General features: G+C 30.6%; 1 protein-coding gene across 2 annotated transcripts; it reads right to left on the bottom strand.

Annotated features, from left to right (window-relative positions):
• Positions 1 to 5,551: 5,551 nt before the first annotated feature.
• On the bottom strand, positions 5,552 to 15,983 carry LOC139520295 (uncharacterized). 2 transcript variants are annotated; one of them, XM_071312810.1, is made up of 6 exons: positions 15,900 to 15,983; positions 11,731 to 11,910; positions 10,700 to 10,720; positions 9,860 to 10,033; positions 9,145 to 9,240; positions 5,552 to 7,491 (listed from the first exon to the last, which is right to left on the bottom strand). In XM_071312810.1, the coding sequence occupies exons 2-6, from the start codon at positions 11,901 to 11,903 to the stop codon at positions 7,431 to 7,433; spliced, it is 525 nt and encodes a 174-aa protein (XP_071168911.1). In that variant the 5' UTR covers positions 11,904 to 11,910; positions 15,900 to 15,983; the 3' UTR covers positions 5,552 to 7,430. The 2 variants fall into 2 exon arrangements, with proteins under 2 accessions (XP_071168911.1, XP_071168912.1); XM_071312811.1 differs by having other exon boundaries at positions 15,909 to 15,980.
• Between the last annotated feature and the right edge of the window lie 8 nt (positions 15,984 to 15,991).

The following is a 15,991-nucleotide window of genomic DNA, read 5'->3' as shown; positions in this document are numbered from 1 at the left end:
TGTAAGTATGTGCAAAAATCAGGCAATCATAAATCTCAATTATCAATTTAAAAATTTTGTTTGAAGTTCTCCAGACAAGTGATAGATATCTCATTTTCGTATTTAAAGTGATATGAATGAAAAATTAGAAATTTCTTTAGAAATTACTTTATAAAAACCAAATCCAGATATATAATTCAGCTATGTTTTGCTGTTATGAATGATTTTCTGGACTTTAACAGTAGTTTAGAACAAGTATTACAATTTGAACAAATAGTATAACTTATTAGTTTACTCCATTTATATTCAATAATAGACAACTTAGTCTTTTGTAGAGTTAGTAAACTAGTATTTTTATTAGCAAAGCTTATCAATATATTCTTGCACTTCATGTGTATACATGTGTATGTATTTATTGATTTTAAATATTGAAATTGTTCTTTTATATGATTTTTGGTAACTTTAACAATAATATAATGAGAATCCTACTTACACAGGGAATAACATAGCTGATAGTTTAGTTCAAGTTGTCAGAAATTTAAAACCAATTGTTGTGGATTAACCACAGTCAAGTCATTAAAGTGCAAAGTGATAATTTATAGCATACATACAATCCTTTAATATTTGAATTCCACAAGTGTTTTTATGAATGTGATGGTTTAAATATTTTCACATATATTTTGATCTCAATGGAAACCAATGTCACAAGCAAAGTGATCCTACATTCCCTTGTAGGTAAGTGTCAACATTAGGTTCAGTATGTGTGTTTTTTTAAAACATCAATAACCTTGTCAAATTAGCATGGATTTTCCAAAAAAATGCCAATAAGTTTTGTGTTGATCAAAAGCCAGTATTTAGATCAAACATTTTTTTATTCTTTTATTTTCCATATATTACTGATAAATGGATTTATAGTCTTTTTTGGCATCAAGTATTTAGAGACAGTGTGGTGTTTAATTTTTTGAGCATCAATAATTTTGTCAAACCTTTATAGAATTTTATGACAAAAATCATACCCGTAGCCAGGGGTGGGGTTCGGGGGGTTCGGACGAACCCCCCCTTGAAAACAAATAAGCACTGTTAAAGTCGATGTTCTGTTCGAATTGTGACTGTTTCCCTTTGGAAATTCCTGGCTACGGGCCTGAAAATAGTGTAGAGTTTAGCTAAAACACATTCCAATAAATCATTATTGTTACAAAAATGATTATGTATTTTAAAGTGATTTTATTATTCATGTTATATATATATTTATATATATGTATATTTACAATGTATTTTAAACCATTCATAGTATATTTTGAAATAAATAAAAAAAAAACAATTAAATGGCTTATCAATCAGTACTTTAGATTGATGTTGATCTAAAAAAAGTTCCAAATAGTTTTTCAGTCATTATGAGTCAGTTAGTGAAGCGTGTGCATTCTTGTTGAATTACAAGCTTTTGCACAACCACAACTGCCATATATCTGTGAGGAATTTTGACATTTCTACTATATTTTTTTTAGTTTTCATGTTTATCCTTAATTAACTTGTATGACTTGAATTTATAGATAAAATTATTATTGCATGAACATAAGATTACAGCAGTCATTCCATTCACCAAGTACAGTAAACCTATTGTTAATATATCTAAGAAACAGACTAAAACACTCAACACTTATCATTGAACAATAAGCAATGAAAATGAGGTCAAGGTAAAATGAAACCTGCCAAACAGACATGTACACCTTACAATTATTCCAAAAAAACAAGATAGTTGACCTAAAAACTTAACCATGATCACTGATTCATAAAATTAGGTTGATGTCAGATGAGCTCTGATGAACAAGTAGACCTTTCAAGATTCTGGGCTCAAGGACAAAGGAAATTTGACAGACAGAAACTTCATAGCATAACATATATCTGTATACAAGGTTTGAAGCATAAAAATCTTTTATCTCTTGAAATCATAAGTTTGATACAAAAAGTTTATATCTACACTGCCACTGTCCAGTTGTAATCCCTGTCTTGTATTTACAGGCGATACAAAAACCATTTAGATCAGTTTCCAATACATGTACATACATGCAAACATAACAAGGGCAATGATGAAGGTCCCTTTCTCAAAAGTTACATGTATATCTTTTCTTAGTTTAAATGGAATTATGTAAAAAAAAACCTCATAGAACTAAATCATCAACTGTCAAACAAAATATGTTATATATCTAACAATTTATCATACAACCTGATGCAGATCAAATGAACAAAGAGGAGATGGTAAACAAGATTCTTTCTGAAAAAGGTTAGAAATTTTCAAACTGGATTTCTTATAATGCACTGTAAACTAATCAAACCAACAATTCTGCTTTTGGTGATGTAAACTGCTTGGTAGGCATGTGGTAGCATGCTCACTTTGAGTGCTGGATGTAATGATTTAAATATCTTAATCAGACAAGGTCATACAAATCATTTAAAAATAAAATTGAGAATGGAAATGGGGAATGTGTCAAAGAGACAACAACCCGACTATAGAAACAAGAGTGCACACGCTGAAATGTCTCGCCTTCTATACTGATCATTGATATTATGTTGATAGTCCTAAGTATAAAGCTAAGCTTTATTACAACTGTCACATAAACTTAACATTAACCAAGATAACTAAACAAAGACCAATGAACCTTGAAAATGAGGTCAAGGTCAGATGAACCATGCCTTGCAGACATGTACAGCTAACAATGCTTCTATACAACATATATAGTTGACCTATTACTTATAGTTTAAGAAAAATAGACCAAAACACAAAAACTTAACACTGTGCAATGAACCGTGAAAATGAGGTCACGGTCAAATAAAACCTGCGCGACTGACATTAAGATCATAAAATATTTCCATACACCAAATATAGTTGACCTATGGCATATAGTATTAGATAAAAAGACCAAAACTCAAAAACTTAACTTTGACCACTGAACCATTAAAATGAGGTCAAGGTCACATGACATCTGCCCGCTAGACATGTACACCTTACAATCATTCCATACAACAAATATAGTAGGATTATTGCATATAGTATGAGAAAAACAGACCAAAACACAAAAATTTAACTAAAACCACTGAACCATGAAAATGAGGTCAAGGTCAGATGACACCTGCCAGTTGGACATGTACACCTTAGTCCTTCCATACACCGAATATACTAGCCCTATTGCTTATAGTATCTGAGATATGGACTTGACCACCAAAACTTAACCTTGTTCCCTGATCCATGAAATGAGGTCGAGGTCAAGTGAAAACTGTCTGACAGACATGAGGACCTTGCAAGGTACGCACATATCAAATATAGTTATCCTATTACTTATAATAAGAGAGAATTCAACATTACAAAAAATCTGAACTTTTTTTCAAGTGGTCACGGAACCATGAAAATGAGGTCAAGGACATTGGACATGTGACTGACGGAAACTTCGTAACATGAAGCATCTATATACAAAGTATGAAGCATCCAGGTCTACCACCTTCTAAAATATAAAGCTTTTAAGAAGTGAGCTAACGCCGCCGCCAGATCACTATCCCGATGTCAAGCTTTTAGCAACAAAAGTTGCAGGCTTGACAAAAACGACAGAAGGTCACCAACAGGTCTTCAATGCAGTGAGAAATTCCCCCACCCGGAGGCATCCCTCAGCTGGCCCCCAAAACATGGTAGAAGTTTTATAAACATTTTCTCAAGTTTAAAAGCAACATCATGGAAACTTTTGAGAGTACATCAGAAAAAAAAGTAAGCATCTCCCTTGCAGACCTTTCAAACTTTGATTTTTATGCCCCACCTATGATAGTAGAGGGGCATTATGTTTTCTGGTCTGTGCCTCTGTTCGTCCGTCCGTCCGTCCATCCTTCTGTGCCTCCGTTCGTCCATCCGCTTCAGGTTAAAGTTTTTGGTCAAGGTAGTTTTTGAAGAAGTTGAAGTCCAATCAACTTGAAACTTAGTACACTTGTTCCCCATGATATGATCTTTCTAGTTTTAATGCCAAATTATAGTTTTGACCCAAATTTCATGGTCCACTGAACATAGAAAATGATACTGCAAAGTTCAGGTTAAAGTTTTTGGTCAAGGTAGTTTTTGATGAAGTTAAAGTTACATCAACTTGAAACTTAGTACACATGTTCCCTATGATTTGATCTTTCTAATTTTAATTCCAAATTAAAGTTTTGACCCCAATTTCACGGTCCACTGAACATAGAAAATGATAGTGCGAGTGGGGCATTCATGTACTATGGACACATTCTTTTTATTCCTGTATGGCTTGGTCTGTGTTTTATATAGAGTAAACTGATCAACACAAACACTGCACGCTTATAGACATTTTATTACATTTTATCAATCAATACAAAAACATTGTAAAAACACAAATATATATATATATTGCACCTTGGAAACTTTCTTGATATGAAAGGTATGTCAGATAGGAAATAAAGTCAATTAAAGTTTGCTATTGTTCTGTTTCTGCATTACAAACATTCCATGGTTAAAACACTCATGCATTTCTTGGAAATAGGTATGCAGATATATAAACAACAAGTAAGAGCATATTAATGGTTAAAGAAGAAATAGCCTTTATATCATTTTTCATATGTTTACTTTCCATCTGACAAAACCTACATTTCAATAGCACCTTTTTAGATATATATAAAATAAGAACAATTGACAGGACTACAAATATTGGGGGTTGTGGATTTCTTGATTTGCAACTAATACCGTATATAGAACTTAACTGCTTACTCTTCAAAAATACAAGAGTTCACTCAAGATTTTAATTAGAGTTCAAATAGTCCTCAAGTTTTCTGAGTAATGTTTGCACGCAATTGATTATAGAAATAAAATGCATATAAATGAAAAAGCAATCTTATAATTCTATCTTAAATTTAACAAAGGTAATGATGAGTATTTTGATAATAAAAAAAATTATACCAGTGATTACTTTCATATGTTAACTTATTTCTTCTAACAGCATCAACATTGATTCCTTTTAAACACTGTATGATCCGCGTAAAATTACAATAATAACTTGCAAGTCAGAATTGAAATCCATTTATAGTTTCTTTCATAAAAAAAGACTACTGATCTATAATGCTATAATGATGAACACATGTTATAAGTAAAGGAAAACTGATGTATCTCAGCTGTGGTACATACATAAATTCTCTCAATAAACTACTTGCAAAATACATTGATAAAGAAATCTCTATTTAACAGGCTATTATTTGAACTTGGAATTATTTTTAAATATGGAATTTGCTTGATTTCTTGTTATTGAAATTTTTAATAAATTCCATGTTTATACTGTACTGAAATGTTCTGTGCTGCGCACAACACTTTCTATTACAAAGAATATAGTATATTTTCAATAGAATGTACTGTGCCGCGCACAACACTATCTAACCAAAATACATTGTATGGAAAGTGTTATTAACCGCTCAAAAGATTATGATACCAAATAAACATGGAAATTTATTAAAAATTTTAAACACAAGAAATTATGCAAATTCCATAATTGAAAATAATTCCAAGTTCAAATAATAGCCTGTTATTTGTTTTTGTTCAAATTTCAAGCCAATTAATTCTTGTAAAATATATTAGTATAAATGCACTGAAATATTTAAACAAATGATCTTAAAAAAAAAAGAAGAAAAAACAACTATATGTTATAAAATACATGTTAATTTTTAAATAAACTCAAATACTAGGTACAATATCAAATACACTGATATATCTCTACAAACTGGCAAGACTGGACAAAACTCAAATGCAAAGTTCAAATAAATAATTGTGTAAAATATAAAGACAAACATACTATGGTTGGTTTTAATTTCACATTAAATCACATTAAATATGCACATAAATACATGTTTTTTTGTAGATATATAAGAATTATGAATTTGATATGTTTAATGAATATACTAACACAACTAACTAAAATGTAGTATTTTGGCACATATATTAAGGACGGAGTATTATAACTTGAATATAAAGATTCTACAATAAAACATCATAGGCGGATCCAGGAGGGGGGGGGGCCTGGGCTCCCCCTTTCGTGGGAAAAATTTGGTTGATTATATAGGGAATCATTGAAGCATGACTGGATCAGTCCCCCCTTAGGTCAGTCAGCGGGCCTCCCCTTAGGAAAAGTTCTGGATCCGCGACTGAACATGAACATCTTTTTTGATAAAAATATACCAATAATATGGAAATATAAGTATAAACAGATGGACGACAAGAGTAATCTAGATAGGGGTTAGAGCAAATATCTATATCCTTTTTTTTCTTCAAAAATGAATGCAGTTACATATCTTCCAGGGGGGACAATATTCAAAAATATTTTTCCAATAAAGAACTTATATTATAAAGGAACTTCTATTCCATGAAAGATACCAGATAGAGGGACAGTCAAGCTCTATTCCATGACAAGTTGATGGTTAATTAATTTAAATCTTAACTGTTATTGTCTTTTGGACTTTTTCTTTTCAGCCATGGCATTGTTAGCTTATTTTTTGACTTATGTCCCTTTGGTATTTTTTGACTTATGTCCCTTTGGTATTTTTTGACTTATGTCCCTTTGGTATCTTTTGTCTCCTCTTTTTATACTTCAATGTCCTGTCATAAATCACTTCAAAATATATTTTAATGATGAATCTGCCTGTATTTTGGATATCCTTGTTTGAAATAGATTAATTAAAATAGTTTGACAACTTAAAATGCAAATTTGCAATATGAATAAGTATGTTGACATTACTAGAAATTCTTATAAATGTGAAGTTTTGCTTTGACTATTTGTGGCTAAACATGTCCTGTATAAGAACCTGTTGTAAAGGAGCTACACTTTTAAATTCTAGCACACTAGCTGGTAACTATAAATTTGGAACTGTACTGGTTGATAAATATAACAAAAGAATTTAATATATATATATTGTGACTCCTTCAAAGAAGACCCTTATTTGGGCTGTTCCAAAATTGATCTTGTGGGAGGGAAGGGTTTCACTCAAATCAATAAATTGTGGGTGGTAGCATTTTCCTTATTATTTTGAAAGAATTAGAAGTAAAATGAAAGTTTTATTTAATGGGTGTTTGGGGTCAAAAATAATGCCTCTCATTCCACAATTGTGTTTAATTCTGAAACACTTACAGAATATTATTTCGTTTTATTCTCTGATGAAAAAATATTTAAGTCTTCAAAAATCATATTGTTATACAACTGTCAGACCAAAAATTAGCCTTTATCAGAATATTGTTTAGAATTTAGTTGCAATATATGCAATATATGCCATTTATTAAAGATCTTATCTGATGGCATTATTAAAATCATATGAAAAGATAACACTCAAATTCCTGAAGGTCTTGTGTTACATAAGGCTGCCAGTGTATAGATATGTAACATTCTAATAATCCCAACTCCTAACTTGAATTCAAAACATTGTAGTTACAAGTCATATTTGTAATGTGTTGGCATACTTGGCTGGTTTAATTCGTTAGATTCTGATCTGTAAATAAAATATAAAGTGTTTTTACATACAGCACATTCATCTTTCATATAAGAAATATGTTATCAAGAACAATGAACATGTATTTGATGACATGTTAAACCAATGAAGCCTGATAAACAAAGCATCAAATTTTTAAATAAATTTATCTCGATACTGATCCAATGCTAAGGTTTAACAGAAACATATGATAGGCAATGCCTGAATTGTATTTTAACCAGCTTGTCAATTAAGATATATCACCTGATATGATATATTGTTATAAGGACTTTAAAATATAACCATAGTAACATTTTCTATAAACACTTCATGTTTGCTCTATACAAGAATAAAATCTGAATAAAGATAGTATCTTAGACTTGAGTTTTATCTTTTTTTATGTGCAGGACTAAATAAATATTTATGAAGCACAATGTTATGGGTAGTACAATAATTTTTTCTTTCTTAATATATAATTTTGAAAAATGTTTTAATAGAACTAATTCATTAAATCCACTGATACACAAAAAAGTCTATTGAAATTGTTCATCTCCCCTTCATCAAAATGTTACATTCAGTTACAATAATTAAACAATGAAGTAAAATATTCTAGTAAAATTCTAATTGTAATATCAACCCAAATATAAGTTAAAAGTTCAAGTAAGCTTTTTCACGCCATTATCATGTTATTAAAAAATAAAGTACCTCATAAAGTAGCTCCATAACCTTTCAATATTTTAGCTTACTTTGTTCCCTTACTAATGCTGTTCTAGCTACAATATCATTTTGTTTTTTTAATTTCACCTTAGTACATCCTTAAATGACATTTTAAAATGAAACTATGAAGAAATATGACTTATGAATAAGTTTGAGGATTTTGGTAGCTGAGTGGTGACTTACCAAGATATGTCAGACACATATGAATAGGTTTATGGATTTTGGTGGTAAGTGGTGACTCACCCAGATAAATTAGATAACTATGAGTAACCTGATGGATTTTGATAGCAGAGAAGAGAAGTCACTTAAAAATAAGCTGGTGGATTTTAATAGCTAGTTTAATACTTACCCAAATAAGTCTGACACATAAGAATAAGCTGGTGGATTTTAATAGCTAGTTTAATACTTACCCAAATAAGTCTGACACATATGAATAAGCTGGTGGATTTTAATAGCTAGTTTAATACTTACCCAAATAAGTCTGACACATAAGAATAAGCTGGTGGATTTTAATAGCTAGTTTAATACTTACCCAAATAAGTCTGACACATAAGAATAAGCTGGTGGATTTTAATAGCTAGTTTAAGACTTACCCAAATAAGTCTGACACATAAGAATAAGCTGGTGGATTTTAATAGCTAGTTTAATACTTACCCAAATAAGTCTGACACATATGAATAAGCTGGTGGATTTTAATAGCTAGTTTAAGACTTACCCAAATAAGTCTGACACATATGAATAAGCTGGTGGGTTTTAATAGCTAGTTTAATACTAACCCAAATAAGTCTGACACATAAGAATAAGCTGGTGGATTTTAATAGCTAGTTTAATACTAACCCAAATAAGTGACACATAAGAATAAGCTGGTGGATTTTAATAGCTAGTTTAATACTTACCCAAATAAGTCTGAAACATATGAATAAGCTGGTGGATTTTAATAGCTAGTTTAATACTTACCCAAATAAGTCTGACACATAAGAATAAGCTGGTGGATTTTGATAACTGGGTGGTGACAAACTATGTGTTTCTTCTCTTTGATGCCGACGTCTGTCTCTGAAAAAATATAAATTAGTCAACTACATTTTGTATATTTACACAACTCTGAATAAAACAAAAAAATAATCAAAATTTGACCCATTGTACATTGATGATTAACAGTCCATTTTAGTGTTAAAAATAAACTGTGCTTTGGCTTTTTTATGTTCAGTGTTTTCGCTGGCGATTAAAATTCATCATTGGCATAAGAATTAGGCGAAAGAAATATATTTTACGATTTATTTTCAGCCATCTTGTTTATTTACATTTTTTTCGGGTTTCTCGGATTTTATCGGATCAGACAATATACTCTGAATTCACTTTGAACTGGTTTAGATTTAGACAATGTTGTAATGTTGCTGTGTTATTGAGGTATATGCTACATCTCATTGTATACCAGTACATCTTTTCAGGAAAACCAATCTAAATTTTGTGTCACGGAGATGTGTTAAAATACAAGGATTGCACCATATCCTAATTTAACTTTAAATATTTTGAATCATTAAAAAAACTAAGATGCTTTATCATTATGATCATGTTAATGGTAGATTTTTTTCAACATTTGCAAAAAAAATATCAACCTTATTTAATGGTGTCTTTAAATTTGACTCCAAACCATTTATTGCAAATCAGATACCTTTGTAGTGTATTAGGAGCAGAGTAACATGTTCTTCGTGATCTGCCGCTGGATCCATTTCTAGGTAAGCTCAGAGATCCACTCCTTGGTTCTAACAATGTATCTCTCTTGTGTGACAGATCTCTAAGACTCTGAGAAGCTCTCCTTATTGTATTGTAACATTCCATTTCATACCTTATCAATGATAATAGTATAAACATGATAAACATTATAATATTTTTCCTATTTCATTTCCATCTTCATTTTACTTTTTAGATTCATATTTTCCTATGACATGTATGAAATGGCAAAACAGAAGAAAATGAACTGAAATCTTTTATTTATATATAAAAACCTAATATTCCGAAAGAACAGTTTACTTGCTTTGAAAAAAATCCAAACCAATTAATTGTATTTGTCATATTTCTACAGTGGAAGTACACATCCATGATCTTCAATATTTTTTTTATATACAATTGAATAGATTCGTTTGTTAATGTGTTACACATTTGTTTTTCGTTCATAAATTAGGCCATTAGTTTTCTTGTTTGAATTGTTTTACATTGTTATTTCCGAGTCTTTTATAGGTGACTATGTGGTATGGGCTTTTCTCATTGTTGAAGGCGGTAAAGTGACCTATAGTTGTTAATTTCTGTGTCATTTTGGTCTCTTGTGCAGAGTTTTCTCCTTGGCAAATCATACCACATCTTCTTTTTTAAATTTTGTATTACATGTCATGTATATTGTTGCTAGTACTGTGTCTGTTGCTACATATAAACTGAAGAGAACTTGTAACCCTTCCTTTATCCAAATGTAAAATGTATTGCAATCTAATAACTAAATATTTCACTTTAAACTTACTCTTCCACTGGCTTTTCTTTCCTAAAAAAGAAAAAAATATATATGATTATGGTTAAATGGTGAAAATGTACACATATTATATGCCTAAGTGTTATGTCAGCCTGTCTTTTAGCATATGATTTGATTTATGGGTAATTCTAATTCTGTCAATTCAAAAATTATTGAGAGGTTTTTATCAATTGATGTGAAAAATGTCAATGTTAAGCAGTGAACAAGGGAGATAATTAAATGTTTTTGATTGATTGGATATGTCTGACTTCTACAGTTTAAATTTTTTCCATTTCGCTTAGTATTTCTCAAATTAGAAGAAACTTCACCATATCTGCATTATTATTGATAAATTTGTTTATTTACTGTTTTCAGTTTTTTTTATATGAAACCAAGTATAGAGTTTGACACACATCCATCATACAGAATTTTTAGTATGAATTTTGTAGCTATTTTAGGCATGATTTATCATCTTTATATAATAATCATTTACTTAGTTTAAATATATTTTCAAAGATGTGAAATAAGGGAGACAATTTTTCTTTCTAATAAATGAAAATAATATTCAACATGGGAGATAACTCCATAATCCTAAATTGTGGTAAAATGTGTCATAAATTTGTTTGTTCACTGTATTTTTTCTGCAGTTATTCTATTTGTTCAGGTTGTTATCAAAGATAAGCTGTTAATTTAAAAAATAGTTCATTTTATCAACTTTATTTTTAATTCTAAATGTTTTGTCAAAGGGAAGCAATTCATTGATAGGACATTAATCTGTATCCTGTCTATTCAAACCTGATATAAAGTGTATGCTATTTTGATGAAAACTGATTAATTTTGGAATTCAATTTTGACCAAGAATGTAATGAACTTATAAAGTCAAAACTATTGTCAGATCCCACATATTAACAAAATTACTTTTATATGTATGAGGTCCTGTATTTTGATTGCATTATTTTTATATTTGACTCTTATTATCTAATGTGCTTTAACCTTTCAGGTACTTGAAGGTATCAAACTAACAATGATTTAAATAATCTTACCTTTTACAACAGGTACATAGAATAGAAACTGTAATTATCATAGTCAGTAACAACACTATTCCCCCTGGAATAATGAAACAATACACAAACTCCATGAAATAGTCTCGACATCTTTCATCACCACATATGTCAGGAGGGTTGAAATCATCTACTGGCATCACATTTACATCCATTGATAATCTAAAATGGTAAAAGGATTTTTTAAAGAAATCATTTTCATAAATGTAACTTGCAATACAACAAATACAGTTTAAGAAACCAAACAAAATTTTTTTTTCACTAGAAACTATGCATTTCTCTAGGTTTATTATTAAACCAAATCAAATTAACCTGCAAAATTGAAAAAGCTGCAGTTGAGGTATGACCCAAGTTTTTCACAGTTTAATTGTGCCTCAGAAGTGTTTAAAGTATATTTAAGTGTAATATGAAGATTAAGTAGCCAACACAGCCACATCATGATTAGTGATTTAATGCATTGGGAAAACATTGAAACAATAATTGCATTCTTTCTAAAATCTTTTTAAGTCTCTTTAAAACTACCACCATAGATAGGTACCATAAAAAGGTGGTTTAACATGGTAAACAGGTTGGCAAAGATTCTCCTCAATGAGGGTATTAAAATCCCAAAAGGCCATTAATGGTAGAAAAGTTGATTTTGCTCTACAGAAGTATCACATCATCATGAAAAAACTATTTTTGGGTTTTATGTTTTTTCCTTATACGTATAGTAAAGAATCATACAATATCACACAAATTAGTATCTGATTAACAAAAGGAATGATGCTAAGAAAGACAAAATTAAAGTATAAATGCTCAAATATCCTATATATAGCTACAGGCTTTGAACTAGCTCAGTCAGAAACTGGCAGTACTCAGAGATCTGTACCGGTACTTTATGTCTTTTTTGTTGTGAGAATTGTGGGAATGTATAAATACCCTACAACGTCCAGTCTGTGTTTGTGTTTGTATCTATCTCATGAGTTAGGCCATTTTTAACTGATTTTTATAGATTGATTTTATTATGTACTGTTACACCACTGTTCCAGGTTAGGGGGAGGGTTTGGTGTCAGCAAACTTGTATAAACCAGCTACAACATATATGGAGCCTGTAATTCATTGTCATTTGTTGCGTAACTTTGCAGTATATCATATTTGTTTTTAGTTCATTGTTCTCACTATCACCTTCAACCCTCTGTGTAAAGTATTGGCTATTGCTGTGGTTCATTTGATTAGTTGACTCTGCATTTGTCGCATGATTATGATAAAGGTGATAGTGATAAGACATTTTCTCTAATTCTTTGTCAATTTATCCCTTTCTGCAGCCATTGTATAAAAAAATTAATCAATGTGTGGTTTGTTTGATTTTAGTTCTTCATTGGTTAAAATTGATTATGACGTGAAATTTTCTTGCTTTCCTCTGAATTTCCTATTGTGACAGCATGAAAAAAGGCGACCATGCCTGATGACTTTACATAGAAAGAACAAATCTTTTTGCAGATCATTAGAAAGGAAGGAATAAGTTTGCCTGCGTATTGTTTGAAAATCATTAGAGAAACAGATTCCACCACCAAATCTTCTGTAATAAAATATTTATCCACTCTCAACAGTTAAATTCTAAATATTTAAACCGCTCAGCGAGCCTCAAGTTTTATCCTCATGTGATGAGTTTTCGTACAAATACAATTTTCACTGCTTACAGTTTTCACTGTTGAGTTTTATTCACATGTGTACCTACATGTTAAAAGCATGTTCTGTTGAATGTTTTTATGTATTTAGATTTTTTTGTCAAGGCTCACTATGATTTTTTACTGTTTCTGATTATTGTGTGATTTTTCGTATGTCAAAAAACAGTGTCATATGATTTCGTATAAAGTAAAAATTGGATCAATACACGGACAGGAAATTACTATAAAATCCGGAAATGAGTTTTTTCTAAAGTCTTGGTTCTTGTAATTGATTGAATCATAAAAAGAGATTTTAATTCCTTGCAGTACTATTTGGTTGATGTTTCATGTGCTGAAATTTTAACATTGTGATGTTTTTTCAGATCCGAACTGAATGACTGATAAAGTTTTACAAAAGACCTTACTTTTTATAATTTAAAATGCAATCTTTATGTATTAAGGATGTATAAAAAGAATAGTCAATAGAATATTGAAGGAATGGAGATTGAACAACCATTTTACATAAGAACCCTGATTATTTTAACTCGCTCACTGGTTTGTAATAAAAACCAAAAAAATTCACACATGACAGTCACATGTCTTGAAGATCCGGTGTCTAACAGACAAACAACATATCTTTACTGTATGTAACTCTTCAGAATTTTTCTCAACAACTATTTTAGTGATGCATATTTATGACATTAAATAAAAATGGCTAATCTGGTCAGATTTATTAAATTTGTTCTAGCTTCTTTTTAAGCGACTTTGAAAATGTTTTAAATTTGAAAAGTTTTCGTGTTGTTGTTGTTCCAGATATAGAAACCGAAAAACCCACCACAATATACGCGTGAGCAATCAAAACCAATGACATATGGATGATACAAAAACATATGACGTACGAAAACATTAGTCCAAATAATTATGACGTCTTGAAAGGCTATTATAGCAGGGATCTCTATGGATGAAAATTGAACGGTGGAGGAACTTTCACCATCATAAATCGTATCTACGTCGTACAGTGTAGCGCGATCGAAAGTATTTCATCCCTCCACATAAGGATAGGTGAACATGCTAATTCATTGCTTATTCAAATTACATTTATTTGAATTTTCATTATAAATACTACATGTATATAAAAGTATATATATTTTCAATAATTGCCGTTTGTAACCCTTCAAAGGCCAAGCCCTCATGCCCCCTAGGCCTCTCTTTCCCTTAGTCGAGAATGACCAATAGCTATCACGAAGGTCCCAATGTAGTTTTCTTGCTATTTTTGGTAATTGTAATGGGGGTTAAAATTCATGTGCAGCTTATTTTTCACGGACATTGTCAAATTCAGAATTCATGAACCCATTACCAATATGGCTGGTTTGCAGCAACGACAAAACGAGTCGTACGGGTTATGTAAAAGGTTAAAAGATTTGTAAAGCGAACATTGTCAAATGAAAAGGTTTTTAATGACTTTATCTAGCAAATCGATGATATATGCAACATGCATCTTTCGAGTCTGAATAGAAACCGGAAACGCGGATGTATCAATTTGATTGTAAACTACGAAATGAAGTCGGAATTACGATACGATATTTATTTACAGGAAATATTAAAAGTTTTTACTTTTTAACATGTTTAACTTTTAAAGTAATTCTATATTATCGTTTCAATACAGCTGTACTCGAGTTATTTGTGATGAAATAATAATTACTGTTTTACGTCTTCTTTTTACTTCTTAAAAAGGGGGATGCTGATTGCGTAAGTCAAAATAAAAGCATGTGTTCTACTTGTTAAACTTTGTAACTGGACTATTAATTTATTTATTTAATCTGAATTATCATAAGCATTTGCGAAAACTTAATTAAATAATTCAACAAATGAATCGTCTATCTTCAGATAATATTCTCCTGTCTGCTTTGTTGATCTACCTGTACAAGCTCAGGTACAAGTGATTAGCGATCTTAATTCCGGATATCCCTCAGGCGTTAGAATTGGATTATACTATATATAAAGAAAGCCTGAAGATTATGCAATTCATGATTACATGCATTTGATTATAATTGCTAAAAAAATGGCGTCAGGCTGTAAAAACGATCACAGTTTTGAACGATGGCGCAAGTCATTTGACGATGGCGCAAGACATTTGAACGATGGTGCAAGTCATTTGACGGGGCGCCATCGTTAAACAGGCCATGGAGATCCCTGTATAGTCAGAATTATTTGGACTAACGAAAACATATGACACGATGATACTCTAGTGGATAAATATCGTATTACACTCGATGCAGTGTTAAAATCTATATATATATTTATGACAGAGTTTTAAAAATCTTCCTGCAGTTTGTTCATTAAACAATTTATAAAGGTACATGTACATAATTATGTCCGTTGTAATTTTACTCATTAAAATTCTCTTTGTGCAGTATTTGTTAAATATTCAAATTGTACCATTTTGAATAAATAATAATTTATCTCAAGACATATGCAAAATAGATAAATAATCTAACAAATTACATGAATTACTTTCAGTCACTAAAATTTATAAATCTCTGGTTTTCTTCAACACACAAAAGTTGGTCTTCAGTTAAATTTTAGTTTATTGAACC

Source organism: Mytilus edulis, chromosome 4 (genome assembly GCF_963676685.1).
Source record: "Mytilus edulis chromosome 4, xbMytEdul2.2, whole genome shotgun sequence".
NCBI classification, from domain to species: domain Eukaryota; kingdom Metazoa; phylum Mollusca; class Bivalvia; order Mytilida; family Mytilidae; genus Mytilus; species Mytilus edulis.
The sequence above is the reverse complement of the archived record's forward strand: the minus strand, read 5'-3'. Positions and strand labels throughout refer to the sequence as shown.

Coding starts and splice junctions, on each gene's coding strand:
- LOC139520295 (XM_071312810.1), bottom strand. CDS start 11,903: ATGGATGTAAATGTGATGCCAGTAGATGATTTCAACCCTCCTGACATA. Junction 10,721..11,730: donor CTATGTACCTGTTGTAAAAG/GTAAGATTATTT, acceptor TTTCTTTTTTAG/GAAAGAAAAGCCAGTGGAAG. Junction 10,034..10,699: donor AAAGAAAAGCCAGTGGAAGA/GTAAGTTTAAAG, acceptor ATCATTGATAAG/GTATGAAATGGAATGTTACA.